Source organism: Vulpes vulpes, chromosome X (assembly GCF_048418805.1).
Source record: "Vulpes vulpes isolate BD-2025 chromosome X, VulVul3, whole genome shotgun sequence".
Taxonomy (NCBI): Eukaryota; Metazoa; Chordata; class Mammalia; order Carnivora; family Canidae; genus Vulpes; species Vulpes vulpes.
In genome coordinates, this window is record NC_132796.1 from 37,833,827 (window position 1) to 37,859,205 (window position 25,379).

Below are 25,379 nucleotides of genomic sequence, written 5' to 3' on the forward strand. Positions count from 1 at the left end.
CAAGAGTTGGATGCTTAATCCACTGAGGTACCCAGGCACCTCAATAATCACTAATTTTAAATGTCATTCAAACTGTAGAAGTTCTAATACAATATTCATCAGTCAAGCGCATGTGTGTATATAGTGTGAATCTTCACAGGAATAAAGAAATGTACGCATATTCGAATTTGTTGGTAACATACTAGCTGTCATTGCTGATATCTGGAGAAATAATACTTGGCACCAAAACATCTTATGGACTTCGTTGTGTCAAAGGAACATGGAAGTGCTACTCAGGTCCAACGTGTTAGAGAAGGAAGTTAATACTAAATGATCTCTTCTCGATCATAGGCTAAATCTGGCCAGAGGGGCCACCTGTGTAATTTGTTGTCAAAAATGCAGGAATCGCTAAAGCAGCTGATTTTCAGTTACAAGCTGTGGTGTTTTAAAACAAATTTTGATGACATACATTATCGGCCACATTACTAAAATCCTCTTGATGTGTGTGTCTTTGTAGCCATGGGAGTGTGAACAAATGATGTCAAAACACATTCCACATTTGTGTTACAGGGGAAGTGGCCAGCTCCAATAATTGGCAAAGGTTAACAGACTGGAACAAGCTGCCATGAGATTTTCACTGGGAGCAGAAGAAATCAAACAAGGAAACAAATGCCAAATTGAGTAACAGTGGGGTGATCCTAATATTAATGTCCGCCCAGCACCAAATGGATTAGAAGTGTTCATTAACAGAAATGTGTTCTGCAGGCAGAATTTCTCACACATTTCTCTCTTAAATATATTTTCAATATAATTAGAGTTTAAGCTTTTTCTTTAAACTTTGCTGCTGGCATTTATTTATTCATTCATTCATTCATTCCTGAAAGACATAGAGAGGCAGAGACACAAGCAGAGGGAGAAGCAGTCTCTCTGCAGGGAGCCCGACGTGGGACTCGATCCCGGATCCCAGGATCACACCCCGAGCTGAAGGCAGATGCCCAACCGCTAAGCCACCGGGTGTCCCTCTGCGGGCTTTTAGATCATCTGTGTTAGTAAATCATATACGAGCCAAGAAAGTAGGGCTGGGAGACAGCATCCCTCTACAGAATAATGGTCTATGAATGTGTGTGTGTGTGTGTGTGTGTGTTACTGTATGCACACCACTAACCATTTCCTCGACCTGAAGTTTGACAGTGGAGTCAGCTGGCCCAGTGCCACTTCAGAGCCATCTGTGGTTGGTGGCCATTTGTCAGCCTGTTGAACAATAATAGCCAGTGTCTACTGTGTGCTTGCCAGATGCCAAGCCCTTCACGCACATTTTCTCTTTTAATTTTCTCCACCACTTTTCAAAGTGGATACTGTGATTATCCCTATCTTCTGGATAAGAAAACCAAGACACGGGAAGGTTACCAATCTCTCTTACGGTGGCGCAGCTAGTTAGTGGTGGAACCAGGGTAGATGCCACGCTGTCAACAGGGCCCCATCATTGCCCGGACCCCTCAACATCTCCAGCCAGAAGCGAAAAACGCTGCCATGGATAATGGCCAAGCCGAGCCTGGAGCCTGGAGGCTATAGAAGTATTTAGAAATCATGACTCTGGTGGCGCCTGGCTCTGCCCGCATGGACCACCGGGCAGGCCCCTCCCACCGATGTGCCCCAGGTATTAGAATCAACCAGAGGGTATGAGGCTCTGTCATCCTTAACCCTCATAGAGCTGCTGGGAAAAGTCAAGCTCTGAACACCTTGCCCAGCATGTGGACGGCACTCGAAATGCTCACTCTTGTTATTATTTATTATTAATAAGCAATTAATCCTGTCCAATGAATAAATAATATGTGCATGTATTATTAATACATTTGTCATTATAATGAAGACAGGAGGCAGGTGGCTGGAACGAAGCCCCGGTCAGAACCTGAAAGCAGTCAGGCCAGGGTGCTGCTGACATCCAGATCTGGGGCTGCCAACGTTTCTCTTGACAACGAACACGGTGGCGAGTCCCGGAGCTGGAGGTGAGCCTGAGCTCCGGAGGCCCCTCGCTGGAAGGAGCAAAGGGATGGAGGAGGCAGGAGGAGGCAGGAGGAGGCGGGGACGGGCCAGGTCCTTACTGATGCCTGCACTAGTGCCACCTTAAAAACGCCTCACAGCAAGAAAAATTATTAGTTGCTGAGGAGGAGGAAATGATTACACAGAAATGCCTGCTCCTCCTCCCACAGGCCGAAAAATCCTAGCAGCTAAACAAGGATGTATTTTCCAAAAGGTTTAAGCTGAAGCCGTAATGACCAGCATGTACATTCTTTCTAATCCTAGCAACAGCCCCCTCTTGCCGATAAAGGCGTCAGGTGTCTCAGTTCAGTGAGGCCGCTGAAGAATAGGGAGGTGAGGGAACTTTTATGGTGACACAGTAGGTACATGTAGGAAATGGGATCCATAATGAGTCTGTTTGACACCAGAGCAGCTATTTTTTTTTAACACTGCCATACTGCCTCTCTGTAGCCTCTCTTTGACAGGGGATCTCCAGATTTCCAAGCACTTCTATATAATTATTATTTTTCCAAACATTCAGGTGGGTTCTAGGAGCCCAGCGATGTCCTCCATCTTTCCTCATCAAACGTGAAGATGAAGTTTTGCCATTAACACGCAGGCCACATCTGCCTACCGCATCCTTCAACTCATGACCCCTCGTGGGCCATCCGTGACAGCCCCTGCCCAGGCCGGGCCCACTGGTCTGGAGCAGGCTCACCTTCCCGGCCCGCACGGGGCACCTGCCACGTGTGGGTTATGGTTTGGAAGGCCGGCTCCAACTGCTGCAGGATCTCAACCAACCTCAGAGGGCTCAATGTACTCTCTCAAGCCTGGCAAAAAATGTCTTCCTTTCTGCTTCAAATTTCCCTATTTTTTTTAGCTTTTATTTTGAGGATTGAGCAAGAGCCATTCCAGAATTGCAAAAGATAGTTTCCATGGCTTCACCAACCCAAACACTGAAACCGAGACACAGGACAAGAAAGAATATGCTTCTCTCCAGCTCCATGTGGGAAACGCTGTTACTTTGTCAAAACTCCAGAGATGACCTGGCCCTTGGGTGGAAGACATTTCAGTAGGTGTGCATTTATATGCTGCACCAGTTTCTTAAAAGACTTTTCGCCAGTACCCTAGTATTTTTCAAATCTCAAAAGAGAAAGTTGTATATTAACCAGCTGTACCTCCCGTACATCTGTGTTTATCCTAAAAGGGGTGATTAAAATTTGCTGATGGCTTGAAAGACTATCAGAGAACTAGCAGAATGTCCCAAGTTTAATAATTAACAACATTTAAAAACCAGAGTCAAATTCCGACACTTCTAAACGGAAATCATTGTGTGGGTCACCTCCTCATTCTAGAATTCCGATTGGGCCGCTTCTGCCACCCTCCGTGTGATTTGGCACGAAACACAAAAGGGTTGGTAGTAAGTAGGTGGGTATGAGTTTCAGATCCAATCAATTGCTACTGTGTTGGTGTAAAGTTAAAGTTCACCTCCCCAGGCTCCGGAGGCTCAGCCCAGTGGAGGGGAAAGTGAACAATTTACCAACTCGCAGAAAAGAAGCAGGTGGCAGGGGAGAGTAAAACAGAGGCATCTCATCCAATCCGGGGGGCGGGGGGGTTAAGGGCAGTCCTGGGAGATGGTATCTCAGCCAGGGTGTGAGGTTAACCAAGTGTCTTTCAGCATCTGTTTCCTCCTCAAACTACAGAGGATGATGGAAGATACCTTGCTCCTTTCTACCCCCTCTTCCAGCCTCTCCTGGGCTTCCTCTCTTCTCTCTTGGTTTCATTCATTTTATTTGCTTCAGTGGTTTTGGCTAAAACTTCTCCATCGCAGGCACCTGTGAGCCTAACTTCTCTTCTGCATTTCCACCTGCTAGACATCTGTCCCCGAGCATCCTCCCAGCACCTCCGACTCTCTGTGTCCCATCCGTCTCCCACACCTGTTTCTCCACTTGATGTCCCTCTTTTTGCTAAACCATCACCATATTCTTATGACTTGACACATGTCACTCTGTGAATGAAAATCCTCTGTGGTCGTTCTTTGACCACACAAAGAACTAAACCTGTTGGGGATGATGTACAAGCCTCCCCACAATTCATCCTACCAGAACCCCTCCCACATACACACAGACACAACTCTCTACACTAAAGTCCTTGAGGCTTCCTAAGCGTGCTCCTGCATTCTTTCACATGTTTGTGATCTGGCATCATCTGTTTCTTAGCTCAAAATGCTTTCTTCATCTAGTCTCCTGATGAACTCCTATCCATCCCTTAAGACCTGCTTCAAATGTCACCTCCTCTGTGAAGTCTGCCCAGATTTTCTCAGGCAGAGTTTGACATTCCCTCCAATCGCCTTCTCTGGGACTTTGTGCATGCACCACTAAAGCATCTATCAGGGGTCACGAGTATTAATGGTTCAGGACTCTGTCTTCCACGTTAGCTTGTGAATGCCCCCAGGGCAACATCCCTGTATAATTCATCTTTTATTCCCTTTGGGATAGGATGTGGAACAGGAAGCAAATGGTCATCGCATAAATGAATAAAAAATTAATGAACGGACTCCTCTTGTGGCAGGTACCCACTCTCGACCTTGTATTGTCTTTGCTCGGGTATCTCCTCTCCCTTTCTGGGTGGACAAATCTTCCAGGGCAAAAAGCAATGTGATCTGTTCCTGCACCCCTCTGCAGCTTACTCCAGTGCCTATTGTTTGAATAAATGAGTAAACTTCTTATAGGACCTTGTGTCATACGTCAGACTTCACAAAGCTATTGTCACACACATTGTTTCACTTGCCCTTCACGATGACATCTAGCTCTGACTCACTGGCGTTACCTTCATGCAGCAGATAAACCCACTGAGGTAGGGCCTTGGAACCTTGCTTTCCTGGTTTTGAGAACAATGCCTATTCCAGGTAATGTTCTTGCGAAAAGGCAGATCTGTTCACCTGTCCCATGTTTTGAGAGTCTGGAGGTGAGTGTAGAGGTTCACCGCTGCTTGTAAAAGAAGAGCCAAAACCCTTGTCTACTCTTCCCCAACAAGCCTGACATGAATAACTGGAGTGACCCTGAAAGCTTGGAGTATGAATCAGAAAGACCAGTAGAAGGGAGGAGGGAAGAGAAAAATCGGAACCCATTAGACTTTGGGCAAAAACAGACTTTGGGAGCCGGGCAAGAGAACCTCCAGCTTCTGTGAGATGGGAGGCTATGTGAGTCAGTGTCAAGAAGCACTCAGTAATATTTTCTAAAGCACCTAGGTAGAAATGCTTTTAAGTCCAAGTTCCTGTGGAAGAAAAAAATGTCAAAAATAGTGCAGGAAAAGGGGATTGATTGAGCCTTGGCTCACCTTAACAACACCATTGTGCTTATGTATCTGTGTCCCTGCAGCACTCAACACAGCTTGGCAGAGTGAGCTCCGGAGGGTCCCGCAGACAGAAGTGGTAGCCTGAGGGACGCCTGGGTGGCTCAGCGGTTGAGCATCTGCCTTCGGCCCAGGGTGTGATCCTGGAGTCCTGGGATCGAGTCTCGCATCTGGGTCCCTGCATGGAGCCTGCTTCTCCCTCTGCCTGTGTTTGTGCCTCTCTCTATGTGTGTCTGTCATGAATAAATAAGTAAAATCTTTTTTTTTTAAATAAGTAAAATCTTAAAAAAAAAAAAAAGTGGTAGCCTGAGATCTGAGCCAAAGGAGGGGGCAGCACAGGACCGGGATCAGCACCCAACATCCAAGGCCTTGGTTTACTCACCAGGTCCAGCAAGAATCGGGTACCTCTGTCCTGTCCACTCACGGGGAGCAGGGACTAACCCTGCTCTTGAGACCTGGTTAGGGCAAGTGTTGGCCAACACATCCAATGGTTTGGAGAGGTGTCCTATCTACTTCTCAGGCACCAGGAGGCCCTGGGACTTTGATCAAAGCATCTCCAGGGGTCTGTTTAGCTGTTCTGGGAGCATTGTTTAGTCCCACTAACCCCATCCCACTGACCTGCCCTCCTCAGAGGGTAGTTTCCCCACTGACCCCATGCGTCCCTCTGGCTTCTGTCTCTGTGCCTCGGTGGGCATGCACACAGCATCCCTGTGGTGGGCTGGGCAGAGGGTGGTCTCTGCCCCCAACCCTGCCCATATAGGCTAGGCCAGAGAGTCAAGCTTCTCCATTGCAGCCCTGTTGCACTTGTACACGCAGCTTGTTCATCCTGCTCTAAGGGGGGTGGTGGGAGGGAAGAAGAGCTCTTTGCCCCCAAAGTCCCTGCTGCCCCAAGGAGATCCGTGACAATCACAGAAACACAGGGTCAGGGCGGTCTCCGGCAATCCATTGCCCCAGGGTCCAAGCCCCGCTTTCGGAACCGGGAGCTGTTCAAGGTCGTTTCCCGGCTACAGCGAGGATCACAGCACGCGGGGGCACGGGGCGTCCAGGTCAGGTTGGAGAAGTGACGGACCACTGCGTCACCCCCGCCAGAGATCTCTCGCCCGCCGGCCCCCTCGCTCCTCGCCGCCTCGAAAACGCCCCCAGCGCAGGCCTGGCAGCCTTCGGAGGGAGAAGTTCAAGGCCTGGCCCCAGCCCCGGCACAGACTTTCGTACCCCGCTTCCGTCCAGGACCGCCCGAACCCTGCCCGCGAGGGAGGCTCGGCGCGCGGCGCTCGGGACCCGCCGGATCCCCGCCTGCGCGCCCGGAGTCCCGGGGCCCCCGCCCCCGCCCCCGGCCCTCGAGCGCCCGCGCGCCTCCCCCCGGGGCGACCACCTGTCGGGGCGCCGGGAGGAGGAAGGCGGGCCGCAGCCGCCACTGACCTGAGATGCCGCCCCCCACCACGACCACGTCGCACTTGCCGCTCATGGCGCTCGCCTGGCTGCGGGCCGCCCCGGTGCCCGCCGCTCGGCCGTCTGGGTCTCGGCCCCCGCCCGCCGCGCTGCCCCCGCGCGCTGGCGCCGCCGCCCCGCCGCTATATCGCCCGCCCCGGGCCCCGCCGCCGAGCCCCGCCCCCGCCCGCAGCCCCGCCGCCCCGACCTGGGGAGGGAGGGCGGGCGCCGGGGCGGGGAGAGCACCTGGGGCCTGCACGGGCCGCGGGGCGGGGGCGAGGAAGAGGCCGGCAGCCCCGAGCCTGCCTTCTGCACGGTCTTTATTTCCCCATCAGCCTCCCTGGTGCTGGGGGGGGGGTGCTGGGATGGCTTCCTGCAGCCCCCCCCCCATTACTCCCCAGATTGGAGCAATCCCAGTAACAGCGAGCGTTCAGGGAGCGCTTTCCCCATCCCGGGCACCGCAGGAAGCGCTTTGCGTGCAAGATTCCGGTTAAGCCCTCCGACAACCCATTTTGCGGATGAGGAAAGCGAGATAAAAGTAGTGAGGGCGAAGGCAAGATTTAAACAAAAAGAAAGCAGGAAGGTTCTGAGAGCGACTTTGATCCACCGCGCAGTATTGCCGCTACCTTGGGATATATTGGGGAGGGATTCCCAGCCCCTCTCATCCTCCTTCCAGATACCCACCTCCCCCCCCTCCGCCCTATGTCCACAGTCAACTCGGGAAGACTGAAGGAGCCAGCAGAGTTATTTGTGGCCCCGGTATGTGGGTCTGGGGACCTTGGCTTGGCCCAACATAGGGACGATTCAACAATATTACAGGTGTTTAAGCTGAGGTGGCCCAAGTAAAACACAGGGGTGCTTCTTCAGGGGACATGGAAAGCCACCTTTCCAAAAGTGAAAAGAAGCCATGTAGGGTGGCTTTTCAAGACATAATTGTGCGAAGTGCTTCCGTTTAGGGTAAGGGAGCTGTGGGACTGGGGGAAGGGGCAGGATGGCTCCAGGGCTGGAGAATTGTTTGAAGCAAATCTCCACCTCATCCCACCCCCGTCTGTGTATCCACTTGCTACCAAAGCATCCTGAGCTTCTGCTGCCCTCACACTAGAAGAGGGTTGGGGCACATCTGTGACTGAGAAGTCACCTGTGGCAGAAGTCTTGATACTGCTCTGATCCGGTTTCTAGAAACTTTCGTCTCTCCTGCTTTGGTATAAAACAGCCGCTGGGCTGAACCTGGATCCCCACTGCCCCACCCTGAAGACAGCCTACGCTGGCCTTCTCTTGCCAAGCCCTACCTGTCCACCTCCATCCACTGGGCCCTGAAGCTTCTGAATTTTTAGCTGTGAACACTCAGTTCCCTCACTAGCCTGCCTGTGAACCTCCTGTCCAGTGGGGGTGAGGTGAGATGGCTGAAGAGGATACTTATAGGGTCTGCTTGGGATCTCTTTGGCATGGCTCCAAAAAGACAAAGTCAGCCAGGCTCCAGGGCATCTGCAGCTTTGAGTTCAATTCAGGCTATCTTTTCCTTCTCTCTCTCTCTCTCTCTCTCTCTCTCTCTCTCTCTCTTCCTTTCTTTCTTTTCTTCTTTTTAAAGATTGTATTTGTATTTATTTATTTGACAGACAGCGCGAGAGAGCAGGGGAAGAGGGAGAAGCAGGCTCCCCACTGAACAGGGAGCCTGATGCGGGACTCGTTTCCAGGACCCTGAGATCGTGACCCGAATCAAAGGCAGACACTTAACGGCCTGAGCCTCCCAGGGACCCCCTATCCTTTCTGGATGTCCCAACTGGTGAGGACGCCACGAGAGGAAGTGTTGTTCCGTGATGTCTGTGGAGAAAACTGACCGGCAAACAGCATTTTCCACAGGCAAAAGTGATCAGTTTACCTTGTGCCCCGTGAGGTGCAAAATGAGTTGATGAGAACTCAGGAGCCTTCAGAGGCTCTCGGAGGCCACCTTATATCCTATATCCAGGCAGTCGTCAGGCCTGCTCGGGGCCCTTGGTCTCCTCGGTATGTGAACTCCCAGGGTTCATCTCCTCTCTCTGCATCGTAAGGCCAGATGAAGCCTCTAAAAGCAGTGCTTCTCAAACTTGAATGTGGGTACAAATCACTCAGCTCTAGGGTGGGATCTGAAAAGCTGCATTTCTAAAAAACCACAGGTAATGAAAGTCAGGGCTTCTGGGCCACAGACCACAAGCCTTGGACACATTCTTCTCCACTCCAGGCCTCTACTTTCCAGTGGTTCCAGAACCGGCTTCATGCTCCAGAGTCCCTGACCTATCTCAAGGGGTTCCAAATGAGAGGGTGTCTGGTCATTAGACAAACATTTATGGAATCCCTGCAATGCTGAGGCCTGGGGAAGAGATGAACAAGGCCAGAACTGCCCCTGCCCTCTGCCCTGTTCGGGTTCACACTCCTTCAGTGAAGACATCCAGGGAGAGGAATCACAAGTATAATTCTGAACGTGGCTCTGGAACACGTAACAGGGCTAGATAACCTAACCCAGGCAATCAAGAAGGACTTCCAAGAGGAAATGACTTCTCTGCTGAGACTTGAAGGATGAACAGGGATTAAACAACTATTGAGAACACGCACACCAGGCAGAGTCGAGGCCAGAGCATTGGAGGACTGGACACAGCTCAGTGTATGAAGAACATCTTTGACCACCTTTAGGACTTCTTACACATACCACAGAACTAATCATGAATAATGAGAAAGGAACAGTGAACAATTAATAATGAATACAATGTTAGGAAGCATCATCTAATTTTGTGAGCCTTTGTGTCTTCTCTTCCCAAGTAGGTAATAAATTCCTGCAGAAAGGGAGATTTTGCATTCTCCTTTATTCATCCACCCCAGAATGATTTACTGATCATCAACGCTGTGTTGTGCTGGTTTCATCACCAGAAGTACGCCCTTATACACAACAAATGATGCTAATCCTCGAAAAGACAAACATGAAAATGGACAAATTTAATGAACCCAATTCATATTGCAACGGAGTCGTGTTCAACACCTCTACCCAAGAAGCCCACAGGAATGCTGCTTGCCCCAAGCAGTGTTTATTCGCCTTTCCAACTTGATGATATCTATGTCTCATCAATTAAAAGGAACTTACTTTCCTTTCATTTTTTTTTATTAGAAGACCGCCAAAGAGATAACATGTCCTTATTACTTCTTTCTTGCTGTCCAGCCTTTCATTAGCGGATATTTCGGTGAGTCTCTTGTGATGCCACAGGAGGTTTCAATAAAGAAGCAGGCTGTGAAGAACAGAGTTCAGCAGATATTATCTAAGTTGTACATTTCACTGGTTTTGAATGCTGGAAGTTTGACAGGGGTTAGAAAATATGTTTTAAAATGAGATCTAGAGCTTGCTGGTTTTTTCCCCCTCAAGTTCTTTGTCACTCCTTTTACAAACATACACCGAGGGATCAAATGATGGCTGCCAGGACAGTTCTTTGGCAATGCCAAATTGCAATCTTAACAATTCATGTCAGGGCCTCCAGTTCTGCCCAGTGAGGTAGCCATCATCAGCCTGGATCTTAACCTGAGAGTGTCCCAATCCCTTCCTTGGAGACAAGAAGGCAAGAGGCAGCCTTTTGACAGGCCAAGACCTTGCTTTCAGCCTCAAGGATTTGTTTGGAGGAGAATGGCATTCTCAAGCAGCCTGATAGTTAGGGAGTACCCAGCTTCAATCAAAGTCAAAGCCCTTCACTGCACATTTGCCTAGAAGCTAAAGGTCCAACTCAAGGTATAGAGGCTGGTTTAAGATGCCAAAGGGAAAACCTGTCCCAGGGACAGGGGACCGGTCAGGAACTGGCTTGAGTAGAGTTGGAAGGGAACAAGTCGGGAGCTATGTGGGTGCTCATGACTTGCCTTAACAGGCCAACAGCTATGAGGATGTGCTGAGCTGGCTGGCAGAGACAAGATTGAGATGGAAGAGAAATGAATCTTCCTGCCCAAAGAACCAGAGTAGAGCTCTTTCTCCTGTGACCTAATTTTCGTAGCACAGGCAGGGTAGGGACAAAGACATCTTGGCAGAGACACCAAGCTCCAAGACTTCAGGAAGATAGAGGTCATACCTCTATACGTGTTGTAAAGCATGTTGAAAAAGACCAAACCTTATTTGCAACATAAGTGCTAAGCCAACTGCACCCCAAAATGATTTTTTTAAAGATTTTATTTATTTGAGAGAAAGAGAGAAAGAGCAGAGGCAGAGGGAGAGGGAGACGCAGACTCCCTGCTGAGCAGGGAGTCCAACATGGGGCTCAATCCCAGGACTGCAGGATCACGACCTGAGCCGAACACAGACACTTAACCGACTGAGCCACCCAGGCATCCCTCAAAGTCATTTTTACAATGATTGATGCTGAGACTAAGAATATCTCTACAAATCATAATAAGGGCTCCTAAACCCTTTATTATATCAGGGTTGACATATCAGAACAGATGATGTGGGGAGGACTGTATGGGACATACAGAGGAAGGGAAAACAGCAAAATATTCAGCTCAGGAAGATGAGACAATCAGACCAGACATTTCCCAAGAACACTGGGGTGAAGGTTTTCATGAATTCTTTGGAGAAGAGGGAATTAGAAATTACTATTAGAGCCTCACTGGATACTAATTATGGATTGTTGAATGGCATTATTTTCAATTAACTACTCTTGCATATATAATTCTAATTTCATAGTGTGAGGTCACTGATGCAGAATCGATCCCTTGGTTATCTTCACGTAGTCCTGAGTGAAATCACCTCTCCATGTTTTCTTATAAAGAGATATTTGTGTCACATAGATTAGAGATGATGATCACAATCGAGAGTGTGGTGACTCTGGGAATCAGAGGAGAAGAGGGATCCCCTTACAAATGGCTGCCACACAAGAAACTTTCCCAGTGAGGATGGTTACACATTACAAAATGATGCTAACAACTAAGCTTGAAATGACTTGAAGTTCTTCTGAGTAACAGAAATCCAGTTTATAGACATGATTGAAATGAAGATGTTTAAGAAAAAAATGTATTCTTCACTATGGATGTTGCGACTTTTGAAGGGTTTCAACTATGGACAACTATAAAAGTAAGTGAAGTAGGGGCACTTGGCTGGCTCAGTAAGAGGAGTGTGAGACACTTGATCTCAGGGTCATGAGTTTGAGCCCCACGTTGGGTGTAGAGATTACTTAAATGAATAAATAAATACTGTTAAAAAATAAGTGAAGTAAAAAGTGACCAATGTACTGCACAAATGAAAACCTGAGCAGATCTCTGAAAAAATATTGAATATAATAATTCAAATATATATTACACATGCATAGGAAACCCCTTCCTTCTGCAACCAACAGCACCCACTTTTTTTATAGCCGAAGTTAGAACACAGGACTTCTGGTTATGAAAAACAAGTATGAAAAGGCTCAAATGTTTTGAAGTTGCCATGGCATTCTGTGTGACTGTAGTTCTTGTTCACAGAATATTCTACTGTGCGTGTAACTGATGAATTCCATATAACAGGGCATTTTCAGGCTCTTAAAAGCAATACTTAGAGTTCATGTTTAAATAGAAACTTTGACCCACTGGGAACAGAATGGATGCTATCTGGCAACGGCTATGTATGCTTTCTGGGCATTTAAGTCCGGGCACCTCATTAGTGCTGGTTGGCAGCAGCTCCAGGTATATTCCCTCACAATGTTTATTGTAAAAATAGTAAGGGACAAGGGAGGCTAAGTAGGGAGAGACAGGTAGGGGGCTACATAACCAGGCTCACAGAAATCTCAGATGTGTGAGGCACCTGGGTGGCTCAGTGGTTGAGCATCTGCCTTTGGCTCAGGTTGTGATCCCAGGGTCCTGGGATCGAGTCCCACCTTCTTCTCCTTCTGCCTATGTCTCTGTGTCTCTCATGAATAAATGAAAATTTTTAAAAACCTAGAAAAAGAAAGAAAGAGAGAAAGAGAGAAAGAGAGAAAGAAAGAAAAAGAAAGAAAGAAAGAAGAAGAAAGAAAGAAAGAAAGAAAGAAAGAAAGAAAGAAAGAAAGAAAGAAAGAAAGAAAGAAATCCCAGACGTGGAGAAATGTTATAGACAAGAAGATAATCAGCCAGAAAGAAGGAAGCATAACAAATCTACCTTGTTTGTTCAAAATATAGGTGAGATGTTCTCATAATATTTACAAATCCACCTTGTTTATCATGAATGTTATAGACAAGATATTTACCAAGTTCCCTGATCAGTTTGCTCTAAAAGGCTGACCGTAAAAGCCCTCAATGGCAACCCATTCAGGGCCTCTCTCTCACTCTAGAAAGCTTTCCTTTCTGTTCTCATCTTCTCTTAATAAACTTTCACTTTACTTCACCTTATTGTTCATGGGATTCATTCTTGGACTCTGAGACAAGAACCTGCAACCTGCAACAACAGCGAAATGTTCATTGATAACAAAATGCTAGATGAAAAAGTAATACTGTCAAGGGTTAAATTTCCATGGTTAATTATCCAAATAACTGAGACGGAAACAAGTTATTTCCTGACATTATCAATGCACCAATGCCCCATATGAAATTCAGTTTTGGAATGTTCAGGACTAAAAGACAAATTCACCCACCCAATCCTCCTGAGGGAAAATATCCCCTGCGGCCTAGATTATCTCCTGTCCTGATTTGGTATTTTAGTTCTATCCTAAACTCCACCATTTCCTGGAAGCCTGCTCCTGCTTTAGATCACAACCGATTTAACTACGCTGGGAGTATGAGCTAGAAGAAATCACTCATTGTCCCTACCTTTGGAGGATTAATATTTTAACTTTCTGTCTACTTCAAAGTAATGAGACAGCTGCTCAGATGAGTGCTTATTTGAGGACTGACTATACATCCAGGCCTCTCTCATGTGTTCTTGGAGATGTAGGGAAAATATTAGAGAATCCTTGCCCTAAACAAGGTTGCCAAATTTCACAAATAAAAATATAGGATGCCCAATTGACATTTGAATTTCAACGAATAATCTTTTTTTCACATAAATGTGTCCCATGCAGCATTTACAACATACTCATACTAAAAAAAAAATGATTCATTGTTTATCTGAAATTCAAATTTAACTGTGTGTCCCATACTTTATCTGACAACCCTAGCCAGAAAGGATACTATGTTTCTGGTTCAGGAGGAGACCTCAACATGAAGTCAATTTGAGAGTAATAAATAGTAGGTTATAAGCAAGTATTAAATTGTGGGGTACAGGGAGAGAGCAGAGTTAACAGAGGTCAGATTCCTCCAACATTGTGCTACTTAAGGAACTCCATCTTTGGGGCGTTTCCTATTTCCTCAGCCCTTAGCCTTGTGGTAGTGATGTTTAGTAAATTCCCAATGTGGGTAATGAATAAACAAATAAATGAATACATTAACCAGTGTGAGAGGAACTTAAAGGGGGTCTTGAAGGAAGACCAAGATCCGTAGATAAAGAGTAGCTATGAAAAGGAATGGAACATATCCATCTTGACAGGAGGCTGGGCAGAGGGAGCTGTTACAAAGAAGAGTGACTGAGAATGATTTAGGCAGGGCCAAAGATTCCACAGCGGCTGATCCTACTCTTTGCACTTTCCAGCAGGAAAAGAACTAGGGAAACAAAGTTAAAGTCTACAGAATTGCATGTGATGCTTTTAGAAACACATTTGGAGGTCTTTCTACCAAGAATTCCAAGGGAATTCTTGTCACCCATTAGTGCCTCAAGGACTGTATTTTGAGAATTGTTCAACTAGAATATAGGTGTGAAGTTTCTTGCACTGAAAAAATGAAAAGTAAGAGACTAAATCTTAGATTTTTAACATTTTGATGCGAAAGTGTTCATATCAAGAGTACATCCTCTGGCCTGGCCGACTTCAAATGCGCCTTTAAAAGTCATTTAAAGTCATCAGAGACCAAGAAGGAATGACTTAAACTCTAGAATTTCTTCAGGCTAGATCAAAGTTTCTCAAGTTCTGCACAGTTGACTTTTTTGGACAGAAGAATTCTTTGTTATGGTGGCCATCCTGTGCACTTGAGGATGCTTACCACCACGCCTGGTGTGATGGTCAATTTTGTGTGCCAACTTGACTGGCCACAGAGTGCCCAGGTTAAACATCTCTGAGTGTATCTATGAGAGTGTTTCCTAATGAGATTAGCATTCAAACCAGGGGATTTATGAAAGCAGATTGCCCTCCCTAACATGGGTAGCATCATCCAATCCATGGGTTGGATGAAATAGATTGATGAAATAGAACAAAAATGGGGAAAGGAAGAATTTGCCCCTCTCTCTTCCTGCCCGCCTGCTTGACTTGGGACATCTTGTCTCATCTTCTCTGACCCTTGGACTAGACTTTAAACCATTGGCTCCCCTAGTTCTCAGGCTTTTGGATTTGGATGGAATTACACCACTGGCTTTCCTGGGTCTCCAGCTTGCAGATGGCAGATTATGGAACTTCTCAGCCTCCACAGGTATGTAAGCCAATCCTTCATTATATATCTCTCTATTCTATCTCTGTCTTTGTCTCTGCCTCTATCTCTGTCTCTCCATTGTACTGGTTGTTTCTCTGTAGAACCCTAAGTAATACACCAGTCTTCTGCACATTGGATACCAGTAGCATCACCACTGCCCTTCCCCTCCTCCCTCCACCATTTATTTGTGACAAACAAAAAATGTCTGCAAACATTGTCAAATGTCTCCTGGGAGAGAAAAATTGCCCCTTTGTTGAGAACCATTAGTCTTAGATGAAAGCATGCCATACTAGGTGAATTGGATGTTTAAGAAGTCTCTAATGTAATTTTCCCCCTATCCAACTGAGACAAATAAGGGATAATTTGAGCAAATAAAGCCTATGCATTTGAGAAATTTGTCTCTAAGATGAATAAAAGTGCTGCCAGACAGTAGTACTGTCTGGCAGAAAAGGCAAAGATGAAAAGGCAAATGATGAACTACATCCATTGAGATCACACATGTTCACTTCAAAGATCCTGACTTCAGTGGTCCTGGGTCAACCTCAGTCAGGTTTGCTGGTTGAAATAAGTGCATCTGACAATGAAAGACAAATCATTGCCGGCTAATCGCAGAGATGATTACCTTTAATAAATGCTTCTACTTCTACATTTTGGGGCAGAAGAAAAATTGCCCGTGATAAAAGGAAAAAGACCGTTGAAAATCTGGAGTCCCTCCCAGGAAGCAACTATTCTTAGTTGATAAAGACTGTGTTCTCTCAGTTCAAAAACACTTGGGAAATTTGTGCATTCAAAAGCAGCCTACCAGAGACGCCTGGGAGGCTCAGTGGTTGAGCGTCTGCCTTTGGCTCAGGTGGTGATCCGGGAGTCCCTAGATGGAGTGCCACATGGGGCTCCTCACAGGGAGCCTAATTCTCCCTCTGCCTATGTCTCTGCCTCTCTCTGCGTCTCTCATGAATAAATAAATAAATAAAATCTTTAAAAAACAAAACAAAACAAAATCACCCTACCAAAGCAGGTAGGTCCCATATTGTTTGCCTCTGGCTATCCTATCCTGGAGACATTATTTCATCACTTTGAGAAACAATTACTACTTCCAACTACCATTCAGAAGCTCATTAATAATTGATCCTTATGGAAAAGAAAAAAAAAAGAGTTGATCCCTATGGGAAAGAAAAGCTGCCAGATATATTTACAATGCATTTTCCCTGATTTAAAAAATAATTTTTACCTGTGGTGAAGTTAGAAAAAAATCATCTTTCTGGTAATTTATTAAGTAAAATTTAGTATGGGATTCAAAATGAAGCTAAAATGAATTTATATTTTGAATCTCCACTGCTGTAGGGAATCATTGACCAAATATTAGAGAAAATTCTCTTACCTTTTTTTAATGTAAAGCATTGAGTGAAAGTTTTGACACGTTGAAAGATAAATATCAAAGGGGATTTTTCAATAAGGTCTCTTAATTTCCTACTCATGGTAACATTAAGTAATAATCAGATATAGGAGTTTTATTTCCAGCAACATGACATATATACTAGATGTCCTAAAAATTCCCCCAATATAAAACCACTAAAAAAATTAGATAAAATATAATAAATATCACAATATGTTAAATAAAAGAAACCAGACACAAAAGCTTGCATATTGTATGATACTCTTTATATGAAATATCCAGAATAGGTAAATTCATAAAGACATAAAGCAGGGGTGCTTGGGTGGCTCAGTCTGTTGAGTGTCTGCCTTCAGCTCAGGTCATGATCCTGAGTTCTGGGATCCAGGCCCACATCCGACTCCCTGCTGAGCCGGGAGTGTGCTTCTCTCTCCTCACCCCTACTTGTGCTCTCTCTCTCTATCTCTCTCTCTCTCTCTCTCACTCTCTCAAATAAATAAATAAAATATTTTTTAAAAAAAGACATAAAGCAGAATGGTGGTTGCCAGGGCCTGGGGGTGGGGTGGGGGAGGGAGTTAACTGCCCAGTGGGTACAGGGTTTCCCTTTGGGGTGATGAAAATGTTTTGGAGGTAACTAGAGGTGGTGGTTGCACAACACTGTGAATATGCTAACTGTCACTGAATCGTACACTTCATTTTTTTTTGAGAGAGAGAGTGCACTCTGTGCAGGAGGAGGGGCAGAAGGAGAGGGAGCGAGAGACTCTTAGGCAGGCTCCACATCCTAGTGTGGAGCCCGATCTCCTGACCCTGAAGATCATGACCTGAGCTGAAATCAAAAGTTGGTGGCTTAACCGACTGAGCTGCACAGGCGCCCCTGAATTGTACATTTCAAAATGGTTAATATCATGTTATGTGAATGTCATCTCAATAAACAATGTAGGGAGGCATACCGAACATTGTTTTCAATGTACCTCCAAGTTAAGAAGAAAGTGATAGAAATCATGAGGAACCAAAATTTAGGAGGCAGATGGAAATACAAGTGATCATCTGAAACTACAGCTATCCTGGGGCTTTTGATGATTTTTTTTTAGCCCAAGGAATTGAACTTTAAGGGCAGCACAGGACAGGAGGCGGTGCTTTCGGCTCATGCTGCTTGCAATGTCAGAGCTGAGAACCCCGAATGAAGCCCAAACAGTAAAAGGAATGAGTCAGTAAAAAGGCTCACTGGACACAAGCCACCTCCTTGAAAGAAAGAAGAAAAAAGCTCGCTTAGGATCTGCTGTGAAGAAAAAAATAAAATACAATAGCAGTTTCTTCCTAACGCACTATAGCAGCAGGTTACAATGAATGGAAGAAGTGACAGGGAAAGGCATTAGCTAAAGACTTGAAATTGAAAAGGGACATTTATCATATTAGACTCTTAAGTTAAATTCAACTGCAGGGTAAAAAGGTAAGGAGTTGAAATAAAAAGAGTTTGTTAGTGCATTGGATGTAAAACAGAAAAGAATGAAAACGTCTGAAGGTGATTTAAAAAATAACAGGTCATACAAAATTTAGAGACCATCAAAGGGGAGAGTGTTTCAAAGCACAAATCCTAGAAAGCCCAAGAATAGAAAAGAAGAAAGAGTAATAATTCATAGGAGAGTAATGCAAAGCGGGCTAAACAGAGGAAGAACGTACAAAACCAACACAGAAATGCCAAACTATGAATTTTCAAGTAAAGTCAATGTGTAGTTGATCAGCTTGGGGACAAAAGAACAGCCACGGGACTCAAAAGAGAGTTGGTAACAATATCTAACAGGAGTGGCCGTACCCCAGGGTGAGGCCTGGGCAGAGGCTATCTATGGCAGAGGCAAGAGTGGCAAAGTCCAAATTCCAGAGGTTCTGGACCTACCCTTTGGTTATTTACAAGATCACTTGAAACTCCAGTTACCCCTCTAGTAGAAACACACATGTCAGGACATGTGACAGTGTAAGGACGCTGTGATCACCAGGGATGGAGGGTTTCCTCACATTGCACAACTGATGAGTGACAGAGCTGTTACTTCACATCAGGTCTTCTAACCAAGAACACAGATTTTTATCGTCTTCCCAAATTCTCATCTTAAAAAATAAAAAAAAAATAAAACAAAACAGCCCAAAAAACTGAAGGAAAACAAAAAGCAGTGATGCAAGTAAGCACAAAATGTCTTAGCTGTTGTTTTGTTTTTGTTCTGGACTTCTTGTCTTGGCTTTGGAATCTCAGAAATATTGTCTTGTTAGAGGGAAGGATTGAATAAGACAGATACAAATCCTTCTGCACATAGTGCAGGAAACAGAGCTGGGTGACAGGATGGGGGGGGGTATCAGGATCAGAGGCGGGGACATAGAGACCAAAGCAAAAGGAGACACAGGGACCAAAGGGTTTGAGAGGGGAGCAGCAGAGTGCACGTGGGGGCCCAGAGGGAACAGATGATGTCCGTGCTCACCCTCCCCCAAATGGGAAAGCCAAGAACACTGTGGTAAATTATTCAGAAAGCTAAGATTTTGCTAATGTGGAGACCATGAGCTAATGGGAGATTATACCCTACCTGCTTTTTTTTTTTTTTTTTGGTGTTATCGTGTCCTTTCTTTTTTCTTTTTTTTTTTTTTTTTTTTTTTTTCGTGTCCTTTCTTTTATAAAATGATGACAGAAGTAGATAGCTCCTAGAATACCTTTACTTGGCACAATTAAAATGTAACAACCTTACACCAGCCAACCCATTTATTATTGCTATTGTAATTAGGTTACTTGTATTGGTCCCTGAAATGGCCAAGTCTGATTATCTTGCATTTGTGAGACAAAAAAAAATGACAGATTTTTAAAAAAGATTTTATTTATTTATTCATGAGAGACACAGAGAGAGGCAGAGACATAGGCTGAGGGAAAAGCAGGCTCCCCACGGAGAACCTGAACTCGATCCCAGGACCCTGGGATCATGACCTGAGCTGAAGACAGAGGCTCAACCACTGAGCCACCCAGGCACCCCCTTAAATGGCATATCTTAATAGAGCGCCAGCAGCTGCAGTGTGTATGTGTGAATGTGCCGGGAAAAAGAAAGACAAAGACACAGGACAAGAAAAAAGAGAAACACGGAAGGCCAGTGTGGAACATGTGAGTTTTAGAGAGGAATTCTGGGAATGAGGAGGGGAGAGACTAGGACACTTGATCCTGGAGAGCATTAAGATCTTGTCTCGGCTCTGCATAAATACGGTGCTTTCCTTAGCCTGGAAAAGCTCTGGAGGGACACCTGGGTGGCTCAGGGGTTGGGCATCTGCCTTCGGCTCAGGGCGTGATCCTGGGGTCCCGGGATCGAGCCCCACATTGAGGTCCCTGCATGGAGCCTGCTTCTCCCTCTCCCTGTGTCTCTGCCTCTTTGTCTCTCTGGCTCTCATGAATAAATAAATAAAATCTTAAAAAAAAAAAAAGATAAGCTCTGGAAAGCAGAGCTTGGGACAAAAGAGTTCATGCAGATAGCCTATTTGGGGGGATTGTCTCCAAAGAATGGTACTGTGGATTGGGAAGAGGGAAACAAGTAAGGAGAGGACACAATGTGGGCCCCTGGGTTCAATCTCACTGGGACCTGCTGGGGAACTGCATAGAATGAGACTCACAGGGCACCTGTTTGGCTGAGCGGTTGAGCGTCTGCCTTCAGCTCAGATCGTGATCCCGGGATCCTGGGATGGAGTCCTGCATCAGGTTCCCCGCAGGAAGCCTGTTTCTCCCTCTGCCTATGTCTCTGCCTCTCTGTGTGTGTCTCTCATGAATAAAGAAATAGAATATTTAAAAAAAAAGAATGAGTCTCACAATCATCTGCCAGTGGTCCAGGAGAGTGGGGGCATTTAGCCACTGACTCACACTGTGCTCTGGTCAAGAGCTGCTCATGGGCTAGTTCTCCCACACTTGCAGTCTATGCCTATACCAGCACCAACAAGACTTCTGCGGGTATCCCCTACGGTGATATCGCACTAACCCCAGGACAGTAAGGGAGAAGTACAAGTTATAGTTGAGTTGAGGTGCTGTGAGCTTATACTTGGGCAGAACTGGTTGCACTTCAATGACTGGAGCAAAAGATGTGCTGGGAGGACGTGAGGTCATGCACCAGAAGAGTCTGATGCAATGCTTTTGTCAAGTAGAAGAAGAATCTGGAAGTAGTTGTCTCATCATAAGAAACAAATTTTCAGGTGAAGCTCTAGTTGGATGGGATGCCCTTCCCACTAACCTAGAGGCATTCTGGGTTCATTCCAGGGACAGCTTGGGTGGAAAGGCAGGTGTCCTAATATGCTATGCACCTAAGCCCAGCTGAAACCACAGCTGATGTCTTAGGGTCCGTCCCTTCCCAGGGTCCTAATCCCCTCTCACATTTACACAGGGGCTGCAGTGATATGCTTTTTATATAATTACTTACTAATTCAGTGTCAAGTGTTACAGTGATGGGACTCCTTAAATTCTCCCTGACTTAGACTGGCTCAGTCCCAGCCTGGGTCAGAGATGAACTGCCACGTTTGCACAGCCCTGCTAAATAAAGTTACATGACATTTTCACACGACGTTTCTTATTTGGCCTTCATACCAATCTCAAAAAGGAGAGGTTTCAAATGGCAGAGTGGCAGCTACCTTCCGGAGGTAGCATAGAATGTATTTCTAGCAATGTTCTTTCCTCCTGGATATTCTACTTCTTGTCCACAATAACTTGAAAACAGCTCTTTGACCCAAGTGACTGTCTTCTTACAAATGAAAGCTGGGACGTTGCAAGGAGCAGCTTCTGGCATAGTTGTCAGTGTATCCCTAATGGGCCACTTGATATTCTTGGTGATAAAGAACTGTATCAAGTCCACTTATTTTAAGAAAGAAAGAACTTGTTGAAGAGCAAGTTGGTTCCCAATCAGTGGGATTACAAAAGAATGAGATTAATAAACAAACAAAAGCCAAATTTACAAAATTGGCTGGGTTGTATAAGCGACTTAAACCAATAAAGGCTTATTTCTTTCTCAATCCACAGATCCATCTTGGGTTGACTGAGTGTCTCTGCTCAACATAGTCGTTTGGGATCCCAAGCTGATAAAGCCAAGCAACCATCTCAGACCTGACCAGTGGCCATGCCAGAAGGGAAAGAGAACCCTGGAGGGTCTCACTCGACCAATTAAATTCTCAGCCCTGAGCTAACACTCACTACTTCCAGCCCTGTTTGTCAGCTGGAACAGGTCATATGGCTGCACTCATAATTTCATACAATTATGAAATTGCACCACGTACCCCAAAGAGTTAGAGTGTCACCTTTGGGCACTGTTGGCCACCACTAGTACTGCCAGAATAAAGAGTAAACTGCCCTGATCATCCATTCTGGTTTCAAGGCCTAAAGGCATCTTGAATTCAAAGTCCACATGAATTAACTGCATTTGGGTCACATGACCGTGCCGTAGATGCCACTGTGTCGTCTCTCACCATGTCATTGTGTGGATTCAATGGCGGATTCCCCCAGTGCAAGAAGGGAGTTTAGATCTTGGGTAGTCAAAAGGGAGACGAATGTTCACGACATGATAAATGTCCAATGCCCAACTTGCAAAGGAAAATAGAAAAAAATATATCAACAGTCCTGTTCAAAGTATCATTCTTATTTGTCCTCTGATTAGTGTGGAAATCATGATACATGATACATGTACCATTCATGCATATCTGTATCCATATATTCATCTATGCAACAAATGTTCACAGAGATCTATCTGCTTCCAGGTACTCTGAACAAACCAAGATGAATAAGGCATGATCGTTTTTTAATAAAGACTTTATTTATTTTATTTATTCTTTTTCTTTTAAAGATTTATTTTATTTATTCATTTATGAAAGAGAGAGAGAGAGAGAGAGAGAGACAGGAAGAGGCACAGGCAGAGACACAAGGCAGAGGGAGAAACAGGCTCCATGCTGGAAGCCCGATGCGGGACTCAATCTCCGGTCTCCAGGATCATGCCCTGGGCCAAAGGCAGGCTCTAAACTGCTGAGCCACCCCGGGATCCCCTATTTATTTATTTGAGAGAGAGAGTGAGCGAGAGAGAGCACAAGCCAGAGGAGGGGCAGAGAGAAAGGGAGAAGCAACTCCCCATTCTTCTGAGCAGGGAGCCCCAAGTATGACTCAATCCCAGGACCCTGGGATCATGACCTGAGCTGAAGGCAGATGCTTAACCAACTGAGCCACGCAGGCGCTCAAGACATAATCTTCCAGATAGTAAGTTAGACACGACATAAATAATTGCAGTGCAGTATGATTCATCTTTATGCAGAAATTTATGTTAAGGGATGGTGTTGGCACGAAGGAGAGAGTAACTAACTTTAATGTGGGTCGGGCATGCTAGTCAGCAATGCCCATTCTGGGAAGAAGCTATAGAAGGGAGAGGTGAGGCAGCCCAGTATCTGCCCTGGGGAGAGATGACTACTGTCGTATGTCAGGAGCATAAAAAAGCAGATAGAGCTGAGCCTGGAACTAGAGCTGCCAGATTTAACAAATCAAAATGCAAGATGCCCAGTTACATTTGAACTTCAGATGAACAACAAATACTTTTTGGTGGGCGCATGGGTGGCTCAGTGATTGAGCATCTGTCTGCCTTTGTCTCAGGTTGTGATCCTGGGGTCCTGGGATCAGGTCTCGCTTCAGGCTCCCCTCTGCCTGTGTCTCTGCTTCTCTCTCTCTCTGTCTCTCATGAATAAATAAATAAAGTCTTTATTTTATTTATCAGAGACATAGGCAGAGGGAGAAGCAGGCTCCATGCAGGGAGCCCGATGTGGGCTCGATCCTGGGACTCCAGGATCACGCCTTGGGCCAACAGCAGATGCTCAATCACTGAGCCACCCAGGGATCCCCCGAATACTTTTTTTTTTAAGTGTAATTGTGTCCCATACATTATTTGGGACGTATTTATACTAAAAACTATGCTAAAAACAAGCTATTATGTGAAATTCAAATCGAACTGTGTGTCCCGTATTGTATCTGGCTATCCTAACTGGAAGGCTTTCCTACTCATTCTCTGGGACACATCTCAAGTGTCCTGTCCTCCAGGAAGCCTTCCCTGAAATGCTGGGTTGGCCTGAAAACCTCTGAAACCCTTGTGGGCCCACGTGTGTGCCTTCATCACAGAATATGGCACATTTTTGCAAAGTTATCTTTAAAGGCGGTGTGGTCTTTCACTAGCTTCTAAGTTTTCCCAGGTCCTGATGGAACTTTGTATTTGCAGCATGAAGCCTGTGCAAGAGATGCTGGTTGTCATTAATTAAGATCTATAGGAGTAGATCCGTAGCCTTGCAAATAAACACCCCAAACATACCAGCCCAAAGAAGCTAAAAAGAAAAGATTGTCATTACCCGCTCTGTTTCTTGGGTAATAAAAGAAATGCAAGACTTTGATAGCTGAGCCCACATCTCATCCCTGGCACTGAGTGAATGTAAAGGGCAGTTGTAAAAGCTCCAAGAAAGCATAGAGTACTCTTTGCAAAGCAGCAAAGTCCAAACAACGTAGAAGCTTGACCTTTCAGTGCAAATACGTGTTTGATAAGAAAGGTTAGAAAACAGATACTTTGCATTTTTCTATCTCAGAGTACTGCTGGAGTGCTGAGAAAATGTGAAGGAATTGGTGCTTTAAGAGGAAAGTGTTACTGTAAACCACAAAATAGTTTTGCAGGGAAATCTAGCCCATTTCCTTGGCTTGAGATGGGAATCATCCCAGCAAGATGAAAATCTAGCTAAGAATCCAAAGTGTCCTCTATCAGTCCAAAGCTGTCATTTTACAGATAAAGAAATTAGGACCCAGAGAGACTAAGTAACTAGCCCAAGGCCATGGAACTAATTAGTAACTAAGCTTAAAGGTCTTCTGACCGCCCAGTCTAGCACTCTTGTAATAGAAGATCTATTAAGACCATCGAGTAATCCATTCAAGTGTGCATTAGATCTTGATAATGAAAAATTCCTTCTTTCCTTCCATCTTATCTAACTCCTTCATCGTGTTGAAGTCTTCCCTTTGGTTCTTCTTTCAATGAAAAGGAAAAAAGTAAGCCTTATGCTCATCAACCTATGCTTTGTATATTTATTTTTAAAATTTTTTGCCCCCTTTTATTGGTTTTGTATATTTAAAACACTATTCAGTTGACCCTTCACTCATCTCATTCCCATATAAAAATAAAAAGTTTTCTAATGGAATTTGTTCTCCTGGGCAAAGTGACCCTCCTTTGACCGATTATTATAGGTCTTCAGATCCTCCACTGGAGAGCAGAGAATGGATATGATGTTTTAGTATGGACATGCCCAATTTGAGAATAAACAAAAAACATTTTCTTTCTGTGCATTTTCATGCAACCCTATACATTTGATGATTGCGTTGCTTTCAAAGGAAAAAAAGGTGCAGAAAATGACATTTATTTATTTTTTAAAAGATTTTTAAAAACTTATTTATTCATGAGAGAGGCAGAGACACAGGCAGAGGGAGAAGCAGGGTCCACGCAGGGAACCTGACGTGGGACTCGATCCCGGGTCTCCAGGATCACGTTCTGGGCTGAAGGCAGTGCTGAACCGCTGAGCCACCCAGGTTGCCCCAGAAAATGACTTTTAATTACTGACTCATGATAATGCCATCCATTTCAAATCATGACATGGTTTTACTGCTACCACTAGAAAGCTTGCTGCGATCCCAAGACCTCTGCCCTGTAACTAAGCGTTAATATCTCATGTGCCTTACAGCTTAAAGGGCTTCCTTGTCAAAAAC

The 25,379-nt window shown here is 45.3% G+C and overlaps 1 protein-coding gene across 1 annotated transcript in view; it reads right to left on the minus strand.

Moving 5' to 3' along the window:
• Nucleotides 1-7,039, minus strand: part of MAOB (monoamine oxidase B) — a 117,393-nt gene extending 110,354 nt beyond the window's left edge. Inside the window, exon 1 of the mRNA XM_072743413.1 lies at nucleotides 6,772-7,039. Coding sequence (XP_072599514.1) covers nucleotides 6,772-6,817 — 46 coding nt within the window. The 5' untranslated portion in view covers nucleotides 6,818-7,039. The remainder of the gene's footprint in view (nucleotides 1-6,771) is intronic.
• Between the last annotated feature and the right edge of the window lie 18,340 nt (nucleotides 7,040-25,379).